Here is a 14,764-nt window from a genome sequence, read left to right on the forward strand (position 1 = left end):
AATCTTGTTAACATCAGTTAATGAACCTGAACTAACAATGATCAGATGTATTTTTATTACTTAATGTTAACAAAGATTAATAAATACTGTAACGAATGTGTTGCTCATTGTTAGTTCATGTTCTATCATACATTAACTAATGCTAACTAATGAACCTTATTGTAAAGTGTCACCAAGATTTCATGTATATTTATTTCTCTATAAACAAATATTTAAAGAATTTTGAATCAGACACACTAAAATAAATCAAACTGACAGTGTGAGCCACACCAGTATGCGAAGTTACCCAATCATAACAGAGGTCAACTTGCTAACACTTTACAATAAGGTTTCATTTGTTAACATGAACTAACAATGAAACATTTCTAAAGCGTTTATTAATCTCACTTAAATGTTAATCTCAACATTTACTAATACATTCAAATTAAAATCAAACGTTGTATCTGTTGACATCAGTTAATAAACCTGAACTAACGTCAACTAACAATGATCAGTTGTATTTTTAATTAATGATAACAAAGATCAATAAGTACTGTAACGAATGTATTGCTCATTGTTAGTTTATCTTAGTAAATGCATTAACTAACTGTAACAAATGGAACATTATTGTAAAGTGTTACCAAAAACATGAACACGAAAAAAAAACCTTCCCACAGCCAAAACTGTGCCAGAAGTTCAAGAACAAGAAGTTCTGTGGATGAGAGTCCGAAACAAACGCCAGTCCCGGACCACTTCACGGACGATTCTAGATTATATGACACTATAATCAACAACAACAGCTCGTTCACGCATCATACGCCCTGACATCACTGCACATGAGCAGTACTTTTCAGTTTCGGTGTTCAATCCGATCAAGTGTTTACATGCTCTATCAATCGGATTAGAAAAGGTTTAAAGAATTTCAGTTGGATTTGGCCAATTCATTCCGACTGAAGTGTTTACATGTGACACTTTTTATTCCCACTGTCCGATTGCAATCGTATACACAGCTACTGACAGCAAGAGAGAGGAAAATGAGCTTTTAAAAACTACATTTCTGTTTCTGGCCTAAGACGAGCACTATGAGAGGACGTTGAATGGCGTTCACCTGGATCTCATCCCTCATGAACTGGTGCTGTGTTTCTCTCCTCTGCTTGATGCTCAGCCCTGCGTGATAAACTCCACATGGGATGTCCAGCTTACACAGCGTCGCTGTCACACGCTCAGCCTCTTTCTTTGATGGACAGTACACAATGGCTGAGCCTTCAAACTCAAAACCACCCCTAATGGAGAGAGAGAGAGAGAGACTAACATTCAAAAATAAATCTGTACTGTGTGTAAAGGGACTCTTATCGGATTCAGAAGATTAGAGTTAAAATGGAGATGGAAAGACAAAGACCAATTCTTCAGTAGATTTTGCATTCAATTGTTGTTGTGTTAAACTGCAGGTATTACATTTTCCTGAATGGGCGCCAGACTAAAATAACTAAATTAAATAATTACATTAATTAATTAAATTAAGTCTCAATAACTGAAAGGTTCAATAATGCATTTAAACAACTTTTCTAGTCATTCATGATTACTTGGACACATATATATATATATATATTATTTATTTATTTTTTACTATTTTACTCACAAATAGAACATTTTAAACTAATAAAATATTTTGCGGCTTGAAAACATTTCAGGTCAAGAAATCACACTTTTAAAATTGCTGCATATTTCCAGGTTGAGAGAATCCTGGTACGTAAATAGAATTGGCAGTTGTTGAGGGAACGAATTAAAATAAGTTTCAGCTTCATCAAGTTTCATCTCTTAACTTATTTTAAAGCTTGTCTTGTCTTATTTTTAGGGGATGGGGAAGCCTGATGAGGCCCCCAGGGTCCCGGGCCCCTGGTTGAGAACAGTACATTAGGCAATCCTGAGCCAAAACACTTAAAGAAACATTTGCATAGAATTATTCTGATAAGTTATTTGAAGAATCAGCATGGCCTACCCATTCTTTTTAACCAGAAATTGTTTGAGGTCCTGGATAACGTCACCGGACTTGCGATTGACATCCAGGTAGAGGTTCGGCCGGTCGAACGAGGTGCAGGTGATCATGGGATTGATCAGATGAAGGCTCTTAACGATGTCCTCACGGATAGACGGACTCGCGGTGGCCGTGAGCGCACAAATAGGAACCTGATTAAAGAAGGAATTAGGAATAACATGAATGGATGATCAAAATCAATCACTGAGTGAGACTGGTCAATAGCTTTATAATGACAAATCAAAACCAAATATGACTTACACCAGGGAGATTTTTCTTGAGTTTCCCCAGGTCACGATACGCACTTCTGAAATCATGACCCCACTGAGAGATGCAATGAGCCTCGTCTATCGCAACCAGTGATAAACCTACACACACACACACACACACACACACACACACACACACACACACACACACACACACACACACACACACACACACACACACACACACACACACACAGAGTAGAGAAGTTCCTCGGTTACGCTGGAGCACTGGATCATTTCAAACATCCTTTGGTCATTTCTTGGTGTTGGACTCACCAGGAGTCGTGTCGAGCTGCACTAGCAGAGGAATATTCCCAGAGCAGAACTCAGGTGTCATGTACACCACTCGGAAATCACCCCTGAAGACCAGACACCGGGAAACAACCATCACTGAATCAGCTTTAGTTTCAGCGTGACATGCCAATTACAACAACCTCAAGATTTAATGTTACAGACAATATGAATGTATAAGGAACAATATACAGTTGGTTTTCTGTATTGGTCATAAAATGTCATAAAAGTGGTCATTGGCTCTCGAGGTCATTCCACAGCATCTCTATTAGGTGTCCTTGTGCTGTGTTGGACATTGCTTGTAAACCTCTCATTATGCTATATCATCACCACTTGTTTTTATTTCATTTAGGACAGGTTTTGTATTACTTTTTGGAACTGACGGACCGCAGTTGATCTGAGCTTATGCAACTCAGTTTTTGAGTGAAAAAAGTTCATAAGTGCATAAGCTCAGGTCAATGATTTGTATGCAATATTTTGTAGATCAGTCATTTTTGACCAGGAACACCACAAGTGTAACAAGGTTAAAAAAAAAACACTAAAAAAATGTGTGATACACTGTGTGACAAAGTCATTAACATTAACTAACATTTTGAGGAAAAAAGAAAATCCTCTCCGGGTCAAAACAAACAGTGTGTGGGTTAAAGCTATTTCACCCACAAATAAAAAGAGTCATCATTTTCTCAACCTCTTGTCATTACAAATCCATAAGACTTTTGTTCATCTTTGAAACACAAAGATTTCTGCCAGTTTATTGAAAGTCCATTCCCAAAAAATCTGACATGTTAAAAAGTCCATAAAGAGATCCATATGATCCATATGAAAGTATGAATATGCATATCGAGAAGTTTAATCCAGGCCTTCTGAAGGGAGATTTATATGAAGATTTAACACTGATCAACAGACACACATACAGCTCATCAAATAAGGTAAACAGAAGCTCAACTGTTCTTTGTTTGGCGCGCGAGAACAAACTTCATTGGTTCGAGCTTTGATGAGCTGTATTTATGCGTGTTGATCAGTGTTTATAGGGGACTATAAACTTTGTAGGGCTGAGCAAATATGGGCAGATCTCTTTACTGCCCTAGTACTTCATAAAGCCTTTTAAAGGTATACATGTGAATTAAACGTGGCACAATGGCCTTCATCATCTCAGTATGCTAATGCCGATCTAGTGCAGGGGTTTCATCAATATGCGGATCCAGGACTGTTGGGACACTCCAGGCACAGGACGGTTCTGTCGGGAGAGAGAGTCGTTCGCACCTCAATGACACGTCTGTACCATTTGCTTCACAGGACATATGCGTTCAACTACATACTGTTTATTTACTAGTGTGTTCTAATATGTAACTGTCATGTTTGGTCTCATCTGACAGCCTATAAACTGAAATGAATGGTGGTGAACTTAATAGAGATATTAAAGTATCCTAATGTACAATCTAGGTACTATTGCTTAAACATGCATTGAGGAGAATATGTTAATGTTCTTCTCTCCCTCTTGATCACCCATTTGCCTCATCTTTTGGTTTCCTGTCGGTCGGTTTGGTGTTGGTATTCCACTCATGTTAAACAATGCTTTGCTCAGGGTATAAGAAGGAAAGGTAACTGTTGATCTAGGAGAAAGGCTTTAACCCTGCCACTCCTGCACACCGGTGCGTAACTTCATACTACAAGAAAGGCTTTTACGGCCTCTTCTGCACGACAGTGCTTTATTTGTTACAACTAAGTTTCTATACAGTATGTTGTTCCATTCTACTGTCTGTATATTTAAACATGTAACTTTAGAAACAGCTTTGCCTGCTTTAAAGGCTTTGAGAATCTTTCCTTTTATCACTGATTATGTTGAAAGCTAAAGTGATTATAACTATCGTTATCTAAACGTTCAGGTTTAATCCTGCGTTTTCCTATCAGTTCTAAGAAAGAACTTTACCTTTAAAGAATAAGAGGTTAAAGAATAACAACAACTTTAATGGAGTCAGATTAATCATATTAGAGTCAGATAAATATTTCAATTATACACGTCATCCTTCAACTGCCTTTTGTTAAGATTATTGGTTCAAAATAATAGCGTAAGTTTCCAGCCTTACAACTTAAATTAAGATTTCACTTAAAGTCCCCCTGTGGTGAAAATCCAGCTTTTAATGTTGTTTATATGTCTGTGCTGTAAGATATATGTAAGACATGTAAGACTGTGCTATGCTTTAAGACAAACCATGTTTTCTCCCTGTTTTTTTCAAGAAAAAAAAAGTTTAAATATGTAATTTTGGTGACCAAAGGTGAGTTTCAGGGGATAAAATAATTGACTACAGGGGGACTTGTATAGTACCTGCTTAATAATAAAAAAAGGACATGTCAAGTGCACAAGAGTATTTGATGCCAAACAGCCTCTCACCTCTTCACTTCCTCAATTAGGTTTTTGGTCTGAGCAGATCCAAGAAAACAAGCAGGGATGTTTGACATTCTGCAACACAAACACAAAGACGAATGAAAGATGAATGAATGAGACTGATTTATCACAACACACACAATGCTCTTCCCAGAGCTGCCATGGGATTTATTTTTCTGAAAGATTGATTAATGTTGCATCATCTACACAGGCTGACCATTCCACTACACGTCCAAACCTGAGCTTTCAACTACAGCCCTGAATGCACATTCAAAAGGTCATAACTCGATGGTAGAGTCGTATGGCGATCTGTCGTCAAGCCTGATGTGATAAATGTGACGTACTGCAGCTGAAGCACCTGGTCCTCCATCAGGGCGATGAGAGGGCAAATGACCACGCTGATCTTCTCACAGTACACCGGAGGAAACTGGAAACACAAACTCTTCCCATAACCTGCCAACACAGCGTTTCATGCGAGCACACATTCGAACACAAACCAAGTCAAGTCAAATACAAATACACATTGTTTTTAAAGCAGCCTTACAGAAAATCATGACCTAAATGTTTATAATTATTTTAACATCTTCATGTCTAGCAGATTATCTGGGCGATAACATTCTGTTTCACACACAAATGCTGAAGTCTACTCCTCCTAAATACTTCTCCTGATAGACGCTAATCTCACAACAGAGCCAAGAAATGCAGATCCTGCAGAATGAGATCTAACCCTGAACTACAACCAAACCGACACGTGTGTGTTGTAAAGATGTACACTGACTAAACGCCATTAAACCATTCACAAAAATAAACGTGTATAAAGACTACACAATCATTTAGTAAATATCTCATAACTTCAAGGATCAAGAAAAAGTTATACCAGTTGCCATGACAACAAGATTATCCCTTTTCTCTGTGAGAACGGACTGAATCACTTTCCACTGGACACTGAAAAACACGAGCATCATTTGACAGATCACATACTAAACGAACACTGTGCTGCTAATGCCATTAATAACTGCTGAAGAATTTCATAACATTCATAATCAATTGTAAAAAAGACACACCTTAGAATGCTTGGGTTTCAAAACTTACGGTTTAAAGTTGTGATGTCCAAAGTACGTTTTCAGACATGTAATCTGTTCAGGAACTGGTGGTGAGATGCTTGAATCTGAAACAAGAAACAAACAAGTTAGGTGAGGTTCAAAACTGCTGCTAACAAACATTAAATAAAATAATATACTGATAAATCAAAAATATTTGCAAAATCAATAGAACTCAATAGAACCTAAAAGTATATGTATAAAGGAAACCTGACCATGTGTTATTTAGAATATCATGCATCATTTACATCTAAATAGATAAAAGCTTTGTTTCTTGTAATGATTGTAGATTTTTCTCACAATAAAGACTGAAACCCCATAAGCTGAGCAATATATTCACAGAGCATGAATAACACTCACTCTGAACAAGCTGTGTCTTCAGTCAAAGATCACATAACCGTAAATTAAATAACTGTATATTAAGGTCCGAAAAGTCATTTTCGCATGCGTTTTTTAGTTTTCGTCATTCGGTGGCTCTGAATTGTCAAAACACCATTCAAAATGCTTGTTACTACGGATGCGAAAAACGCAGAAAATCAAACCCGATCCTATTTTTGTTATGACGGACCAGGTTTCGGAGGCAGTGTGTGTAAGCGTGATTGACAAAACATCAGGTCGTATTTATTTTTTAACGTGCAAAAATTTCGGACGCGAATTTCGGACTCGGTGTGCAAGGACCTTTACTCTGGGAAGGCCATTCATGTTCACGAAGGACGGTACATTTACCAGACACCTCTTCCTCATCTTCCTCAACATCCTCGTCATCGTCGTCAGCAGCAGACTGGGGGACACCGGCCGGTTTCTCGTTTAACTTCTCGATGTCATCAGCACACTGACGGACAACAGAAGAGAGACATGACAAGAGTGAGCATCATTGACCTCACCCTTAGGTCTTGGCAAACCCACTGACTATCTTTAATAGTTACTTGGCTCTCTTTAATGGCTCTTTATGGTATATTTGGAGCTTGACAGACTCACTTTAAAGCTGCAGAATGTAACTTTTTTTTGGTAAAAAAAAAAAAAACAAAAAAAAACAAAAAGCAGTTATGGAGGAAGCACATTAAAAAAAAAAGTGTCTTCCTAACTGTTTTGAACACTGAAGTCTTATGTAACCGATGGTAATCTTATAAAGATGATTTATCATTTGAGTGGTCAGTCTGAGGTGATTCGTCTTTGTGTGGTTATATCAGGAAGGAAGACTATATTGCGTATGCTGAGGACACAGTGGCTTAGACTTTAAACTTGTTGTCATGATGGCGGATTTTAAATCCAGCCGTTTAAATGGCAATCATCTTTGACATCTGGGAATCATCTGGCCCCAGCTGTTCAAAGGAAATCTGATTGGATTTCGGCTCTCGGATTCTGACATTTCTTCAGATATATGCCTACTAGGTAGGAGTGTGCGATACTAACAAAAGTTTTCTGTGATTTTGTCGATAACGATGATTAGACAATGACTTCTTTTCAACGTGTTAATTCGATAAGCCGTCATTACGTTGTGCGTCAAGTTATCACTGCGACACACCCCTTACGGCATTGGTCCTGGCTCTTGTTCACACAGGGCACGTTCCGGGACTGATCCCGGCAATATTACTAGGTCCCCATCCAGGCATTGATCCCGGCATCAATCCCGGGACGTGTTTGTGTTCACACAGAAGGCACTCTAGCAATTTTACGGCAATTTCCCGGGACCAACGCGCTGTGTGAAAGAGGCTTTAATGATCACAGTTTTCATCTTAATGGACAAATAAGACAAATGATTCTGCTGTGGCGGTATGTGAACGCTCACTCCACAGCGATCACCTGAAAACAAACACTTTCACCTTCATCATTTCATCGTCAAACTCCTCATCCCTCTGCGTGTCATCAGAGCTCTCGGGGGCTGAAGCCTGCTGGGTCTGAAGGAAAACACAACCGTGATGAGGCCTCAGTGAGCGACGCAGGAGAAGCGCAGGAGGGCTGAGTGCGGCGCTCACCTGGAAAGCTAGGATGCACTCCTCCTCCAGCTGCTCCTGCCTGGCCTGATGCTCCAGCGCCTGCAGATCGTACTGCGAGAGAGCCGGAGACATCACACACTCCTCGGGAGCTGTGCAAACGCCTGCCGGACCGGTCCTGGTTCTGGCATCGCTGAGGTTGTGGTTTAGAGAAGACTGATCCGCCGATTTGATGCCATTCGACAGAACGCATCTTAGGGACGCCAGTGTCTGAGACAGATCCTCCACGAGTCTCTCAGCACTGCAGAATCATACACATCATTTTAACATCAGTCTTAATAACAATCATGCACAGGGAGAATCATGTAACATGGACTGTGGAATTTATTTTAAACCAAATTTCTGCCTCTGCATTTCAAGCATGGCTCATATCAAGTCAAATTAGTTGCACCCTGAAAATGCCATTTTTGAAAGAGAGTACTTTAAACGCTCATATCACAGAAATTAAGAAAAATGCTGGATTTGATGTACATGGAGAATTCCAGTCATGAGGCTTCCTCATCTCACTGAATAAAGACTAGAAGTGTTAGCACACTGTGATCAAGATTCAAGCGTGGTTATCAAGCGTGGGTTTCAGCACCAAGTCCAAGCCTGTTCATTTACACATTCAATGTAACACCAAATGTAGCATTTTAATCAACAGTACATTTTTTGTGAACCTTCTATCATATGTCTTGGAGTATCGCAATAATATCGTATCATGAGTTCAGTATCGTGATCTGTGTCGAATCGTGACATGAGGGTATCATTATACCCCTAGTGGTTATACATTAATTTAATGCTTGACTTTCCTAATCGTGGCCACACATTGTGACAAAATTCAGTACATTATTGGAGGGCTATTGGACTCCATTCGTGGAGGGCCGTGTCAAACAGGGCTGCATTTCCCAAAAGCACAACTGCAACCAATGGTCTCTACGATCAACTTAGGCTTACGATGCTTTTGGGAAACACAGCCCAGGACAGTGGCCCTTCCTGGACCAGAGCTGAATAGTGTGTCGTACATTTGTGTACTCCTCTTGACACTGGCTTCTGTTCTCAAAACTCATTACACATGCATCGGTTTCCAGGACCAAAACTAACTGTTGTATAAAGCAGCACGATGTTTGAAATTGAGTTTGTTTAAAGTCATTTAACATTAATCAACACTAACGAATGCATAATTGCACTGTACAGTTGTCAAGCATCATATACTACAAGATCGGCTCAAAATATCAAAACATGTTTGATGATCTTTGAGTCTGACTGGATGAAATCATAGTCTGATGGTAAAAGTCTGTATGAATTGAATAGATAGAAAGGAACACAATATGTTCTCTAAATGTAAATGTCTACGGAGAAAAAAAAACAAGTTTTATTATCAACACTTCAGAGTTTGAAAATGCAACTTCCAACAGATATCCATGACTTGTTAATTCATTTTACAAAACAAGTAGCTTGAATACCTCTGCTCCCAACCACTAGAATATGGAGATCTTTTACTGTAGCTTCTGATCACATTGCACAAAAGTGATGTTTTCCCTCAGTATTTATGTCTTTTTTTCCAGTGCAAATGTCTAAAGATTTTTAAATCAAGATGCATTTGATGGAGACGCAAAATGACCTAAAAATTAAGTCTTGTTTTAAAGGAGAAGTTCACTTTTAAAATGAAAATTCTGTCATCATATACTCACCCTCATGTTGTTTCAAACCTGTATGAATTTCTTTCTTCTGCTGAACAGAAAGGAAGATATTTAGAAGAATATCAGTAACCACTAACCAGGCAGTTTTGGGTCCCATTGACTTCCATAGTATATTTTTTCCTACTATGGAAGTCAATGGGACCCAAAACTGTCTGGTTACTGATATTCTTCTAAATATCTTCCTTTCTGTTCAGCAGAAGAAAGAAATTCATACAGGTTTGAAACAACATGAGGGTGAGTATATGATGACAGAATTTTCATTTTAAAAGTGAACTTCTCCTTTAAGCGAAATTGTTGATCAAAATGAAGAGAGTTTATGAGTAAAACAAGAAAAATATCTGTCAATGGGCTCAGACAAATGAACTTAACTCAAAGGAAATTTTTCATAACTCAATGACAGATATTTGTTCATGTTTTAAGCATAAACTTGCTTAATTATGACTTAATTTTACATTTGCATCTCAAGCAAATGTATCTTGATTTAAAGAGGTTTAAGATATTTGTACTGAGAAAAAGGACAAAAATGTAATTTTATTTTATTTTTTATTTTTTGCAATGCATGGAACATTTACTGCCAAATCAATTTAAGACTTTCTGCTCTAATTTAAGAACTTTACCTAATGCCTTCATTTGTGTGAGAGTGAATTAAGACTTTTTAAGACCTTTTTAAAGGGGTCATGACATGGACGCATTTCTTATTTCAATATGTTCCTTGAGGTTCACTTATAAATGTTAATAAAGCTTTTTGCTAAATTTGTTTTTTCAAAATGTATGCACACACACATACATTTATATTATATATACAGTACTGTGCAAAAGTCTTAGGCATGTAAGGACATGCTAACTGGTGATTACAATGTGTTTGAGCATCAGAACTGAGACAAATAAATAAGATAAATGCAGTACTGGACTGGAAGTGTATTTGTTTGGAGCCACACGTCAGATAGCCCTACAAACACCTCTAAGTGACAAGATGGTCATTTGTCGCTACACTAAGTGTTTTAAAAACATTATCCACATAAAACGGTCATTTACAGACAAAGCATGATGACATTTCATTCTGGTTTGAGATGCAGCTGCTGTCAGATCCAATGCCTTATTTCAACAAAAGTTTCTCTGCAAACTCTCCATTACACTGTGTTTCATTTGCAAAACAAAATGCTCTAACAAACATATAATCAAATCCTCTGGACCTCAGAGAAAAATAAACCCACCTGTCCGTGCAGTCGAGTTTATCTGGAATATGATCAGCCAGATCTTTAAGATCACGAGCAACCTGAAAAATTCTTTGCTTCAAACCGAGCGCTGAAGATCCTGAGCGGCCTACTGGCAAATGAGCACAGAGCAAGAGCACAGAAAGAGACATAGATATACAAATATATTACATCTAAAGTGCCGGTTACACTGGGCCAAAACATTATCATCATTACATGCAGGAACATCAGAATAGCCAAAACATTATCATCATTACATGCAGGAACATCAGAACAGCGCAGCACAACAGAGAAGAACATAAGTGATCTCACCAGACATCATTTCCTGAAGTTTCTGATAAACGAGCAATCCAGCCTGTTAGGAAAATAAAGCCAATTATGATCTTTATTAGCATCAAGATTTAAAGATCTAATTTTATATGAATATATAAATACTGTTAAGAGTATAATCTGGTGCTGTAAATGGTCATGATTTCTATTTATTTTAATAATCTATTTGTCTTCACATTTCAAATGGTCATGTGAAAAATGCTGTTCAAATAATTGTAGACAGTGTTTAGTTTGTCACAACTTTACCCATTTACTCTGGTTTATCAGCACTCACATAAGCATCCGTGGCAGCGTATCTCTTCTGGTCTTCTGTCAGACCGAAGTCGTCCCAGTGACTGCAGCGCACAAGCCTGTCTTTGAAGAGCTGCTTCTTCAACAAGTGCTTCACTAGACCATCCAAACTCCACTTCTCACAACATCTCAGCTGAACAACACACACACACACACGTCAATACATATCACTCAAAATCAGCAGGAACTTTCATCTGATTTTATCATGATGACCTAGTATAAGGTTTCATTTTTGAGGACAATGAGCTTCACTGAATAACGTTGTTTGTTACTGTATTTGTTTCATGCTTCACAGCTCTCACTGCTACGATGCTTTGGTTGTTGCAGGGGGCTTTGAATGTTTTAAGTGCATTGCTATGTGGTTGCTAAGGTGTTCTGAGTCGTTGCTAGGTGGTTTCCTACTGGCTCAAGTCAAAAGAGTCAAGTCTCTTGTGATTCTGGTCTGTAGAAATGGCTCGAGGATTTATTATTTTTGGCTTAATTGATAACTTGATTCTGATTGGTCAATTGTGTCATCCAGCAGGCAGATATTTCCAGATATTCAGTCATCTTTCAGTCATCTTATTTGCACTGTTATGCTGCCAGGACAGCAGATGATGCCAACTTTGAATTATTCACAAAACTGCCAAATTTTCTGTATTGTGTAATCAACATAATCACAACATGTAATAATTGCTTTGACATGCTCATTGTTTCTGACTAAAGGAACGCATAACGTTAGCCAACTGCATGATTTGTATTATCTTTGTACATTTCTGAAATATGGACATTACTTTGACACAGTCAGAAACTACACATATTTTGAAAAGGGCAGTACAAATAAATGTGAATTGAATCTACAGAGAAAATTACTTCAGCATTAACATAACTAATATTGTTTTAGTGTTTATCTTGTTGCTAGGCCAATTTTTTACACTGTAATGGAGTGATTTTTTCCTTAGCTGAAGCTTCAAGATAAAAAAATAGCTAATTTCATCTCAAATCAATATTTCATGTCCGAATCAGTGTTACTTTCATATTATCACATGTTTTCATATGTTATAAATATAAAAACTTCACATTTTTACCGCAGTAAGTTAACTGAGTTTGTGTGTACTGCTCTCATTTGTTTCGATATCTCTTCGAGAGAACGCGTGAGACTCAACAGCACAATCTTGTTGTCAGTACATTATATATTATATATTATTATCCACTAAATGTAATAAAATCGGAATCATTCTCATGTTCTGGTGATTCCCTAGTTATTTTGTTGTTTTTGACGTTTTAATCAGGCAACTTGTCCAATCGGGCAAATACAATTCTCTTTCACTGGACATCCACTTGTCCCAAAAAAACGTTAATGTCGAGCCAACAACCGCATGACGAAATACATCTATAAATACCAAGACAACGTACCGTCTCATTGGCCAGATCAGAGAGCTCCACAATATTCTTCAATTTGATGTCATAATCAGATAATAACTTCCACTTGTCTCCCTCAATTCCCAGTCCAACTTTCATGATGCTCTCGTCCTCCAGAAGCAGCTTCAGTCCGGGAGGAAACCCTGGGCATGATGAGACAGACGTGAGCAGATCCTCAGGTAGAGCCGAACGCTGAGCGACAGCTTCTGCCTGAGCTCACCTGACATGGAGGAGATGTGAAACAGAAAGCATTGCTCCTCTGAGGCACACAGCTGCACTACGGCCACTTTCTTCGTCTTCCCTTTGGTGAAGCTGGGCGGCCATTCCAGATCAAATCCCACCGCTGATCCCAACACCAGACCAGACCTGGATATGACACAGAAAAGCCAGACATAAGGAGAGAAGGGGGAAGGTTACCAGATTTGTGTGGGTCAAATCTACACAGGACTGACTGAATGAACAGCCCAGAACCTTCTGCATTACGCAAACATTTTTAATGAAAGCAAGCAGAAAAACATGTACATTCACAATGGAAAAAAAAAACACTGTGGAACTCTATCAAGATCTGTAGCTCAAATATAAAATTGCAAGATACTTGCGGAGAAAGTTTGTAACATCAACTCATGTGGAAAAATCTGATGGTTTGAAGAATATTCATAATCTGTGATCAACATATGAGCTAAAACAAGATCACTAATAGCAAGAACAAAGTCGTACAAGACGTGACAGAAAAAGATGTCATCTGAGCAAGTAGCATATCTGTCACAGCCTTCTTTTATTGGTTTATGGACATATGGATATATAATCATAAATCAATACTAAACATTAATATCACTAATCTCTTTATTCATTCAAATTCAATTAATATATATGATTGTTTGAAAGTGCAAAAATTATGAGACCTAAACTTCATTGGTTCTAGCGTGTCATGCAAGCACATTTGAGCTTTTGTGTTTACCGTATCATATTTAATTGATAAGCTCTTATGTGCGCTGATCAGTGTTGTGAATAAAAGTCTAAATTAAATCAGTTGAATGATGGACTCACCTGTCGATCTCTGAACTCTTTTTCAACAAGTTAGGATGAGCAAGTGTCAAGTGCTTAGCCAGATTTGATGTGTTGCCTCCCGTGGCAACACATTATTTAAAGCAGCGTTTGCAGAGTGGTGCATTGAGGTCTGTTGCTTCACCTTTCTCATTACTTTTGTAGGCAAAGTAATGCCATATTTCACTCCTACTGCTCTCTTTATTTATTCATTTCGGGCGTGTAGAATGAGCTTCATCTGTTTGATCTGTTGAACACTGATTCATCGTGTTCCTCCGTTGTCACCGTTTGCTGGTTTTGCGTGACACACATCAGTTTGGGTAGCGCACTGCCGCCTAGCGGTGAACTTCGAAACAGCAGCACATCAAATACCGATTTGAGCAAAATTATGATATTTGTTTGAAATATAATTGAAATATAATATATACCGGTATTTTTGCAGTACCGGTATACCGCGCATCCCTATTTTGAAGAATATGGGTAACCAAACAGGGTGCTTCTCAATATTCAAACTGATGCTTCCCCGTTTCCTTGCTCCTCCGTCCTTCAGCCTGTGCCACGGAAAACGATCGAACTCAGCCATCTTGAAGGACATCTCAGTTCTCTAACTGCATCATGAGGAATGAGGAGGCTAGGAGTGAGGAGAAGAGGAGCGAGGAGCGAAGAGACGAGGAATGAGGAGACGAGGAATGAGGAGGCAAGGAATGAGGAGGCGAGGAATGAGGCGGCGAGGAGACGAGGAATGAGG

General features: G+C 38.4%; 1 protein-coding gene across 19 annotated transcripts in view; it reads right to left on the reverse strand.

Annotated features, from left to right (window-relative positions):
* Positions 1 to 14,764, reverse strand: part of wrn (WRN RecQ like helicase) — a 37,714-nt gene that overhangs the window by 15,621 nt on the left and 7,329 nt on the right. For 13 of the 19 annotated variants that reach the window (XM_084400323.1, XM_084400312.1, XM_084400319.1 and 10 more), the window contains 16 exons: positions 13,193 to 13,338; positions 12,967 to 13,115; positions 11,555 to 11,704; positions 11,263 to 11,305; positions 10,951 to 11,062; positions 8,037 to 8,295; positions 7,884 to 7,958; positions 6,787 to 6,892; positions 6,053 to 6,128; positions 5,838 to 5,905; positions 5,305 to 5,413; positions 4,967 to 5,035; positions 2,560 to 2,642; positions 2,276 to 2,382; positions 1,979 to 2,166; positions 1,088 to 1,262 (listed from right to left, as the gene is read on the reverse strand). In XM_084400323.1, coding sequence (XP_084256449.1) covers positions 1,088 to 1,262; positions 1,979 to 2,166; positions 2,276 to 2,382; positions 2,560 to 2,642; positions 4,967 to 5,035; positions 5,305 to 5,413; positions 5,838 to 5,905; positions 6,053 to 6,128; positions 6,787 to 6,892; positions 7,884 to 7,958; positions 8,037 to 8,295; positions 10,951 to 11,062; positions 11,263 to 11,305; positions 11,555 to 11,704; positions 12,967 to 13,115; positions 13,193 to 13,338 — 1,915 coding nt within the window. The remainder of the gene's footprint in view (positions 1 to 1,087; positions 1,263 to 1,978; positions 2,167 to 2,275; positions 2,383 to 2,559; positions 2,643 to 4,966; positions 5,036 to 5,304; positions 5,414 to 5,837; positions 5,906 to 6,052; positions 6,129 to 6,786; positions 6,893 to 7,883; positions 7,959 to 8,036; positions 8,296 to 10,950; positions 11,063 to 11,262; positions 11,306 to 11,554; positions 11,705 to 12,966; positions 13,116 to 13,192; positions 13,339 to 14,764) is intronic. The other 6 variants (XM_084400313.1, XM_084400317.1, XM_084400318.1 and 3 more) reach the window with 1 other exon arrangement.

This window comes from Rutilus rutilus (assembly GCF_951802725.1).
Source record: "Rutilus rutilus genome assembly, chromosome: 25".
NCBI lineage: Eukaryota > Metazoa > Chordata > Actinopteri > Cypriniformes > Leuciscidae > Rutilus > Rutilus rutilus.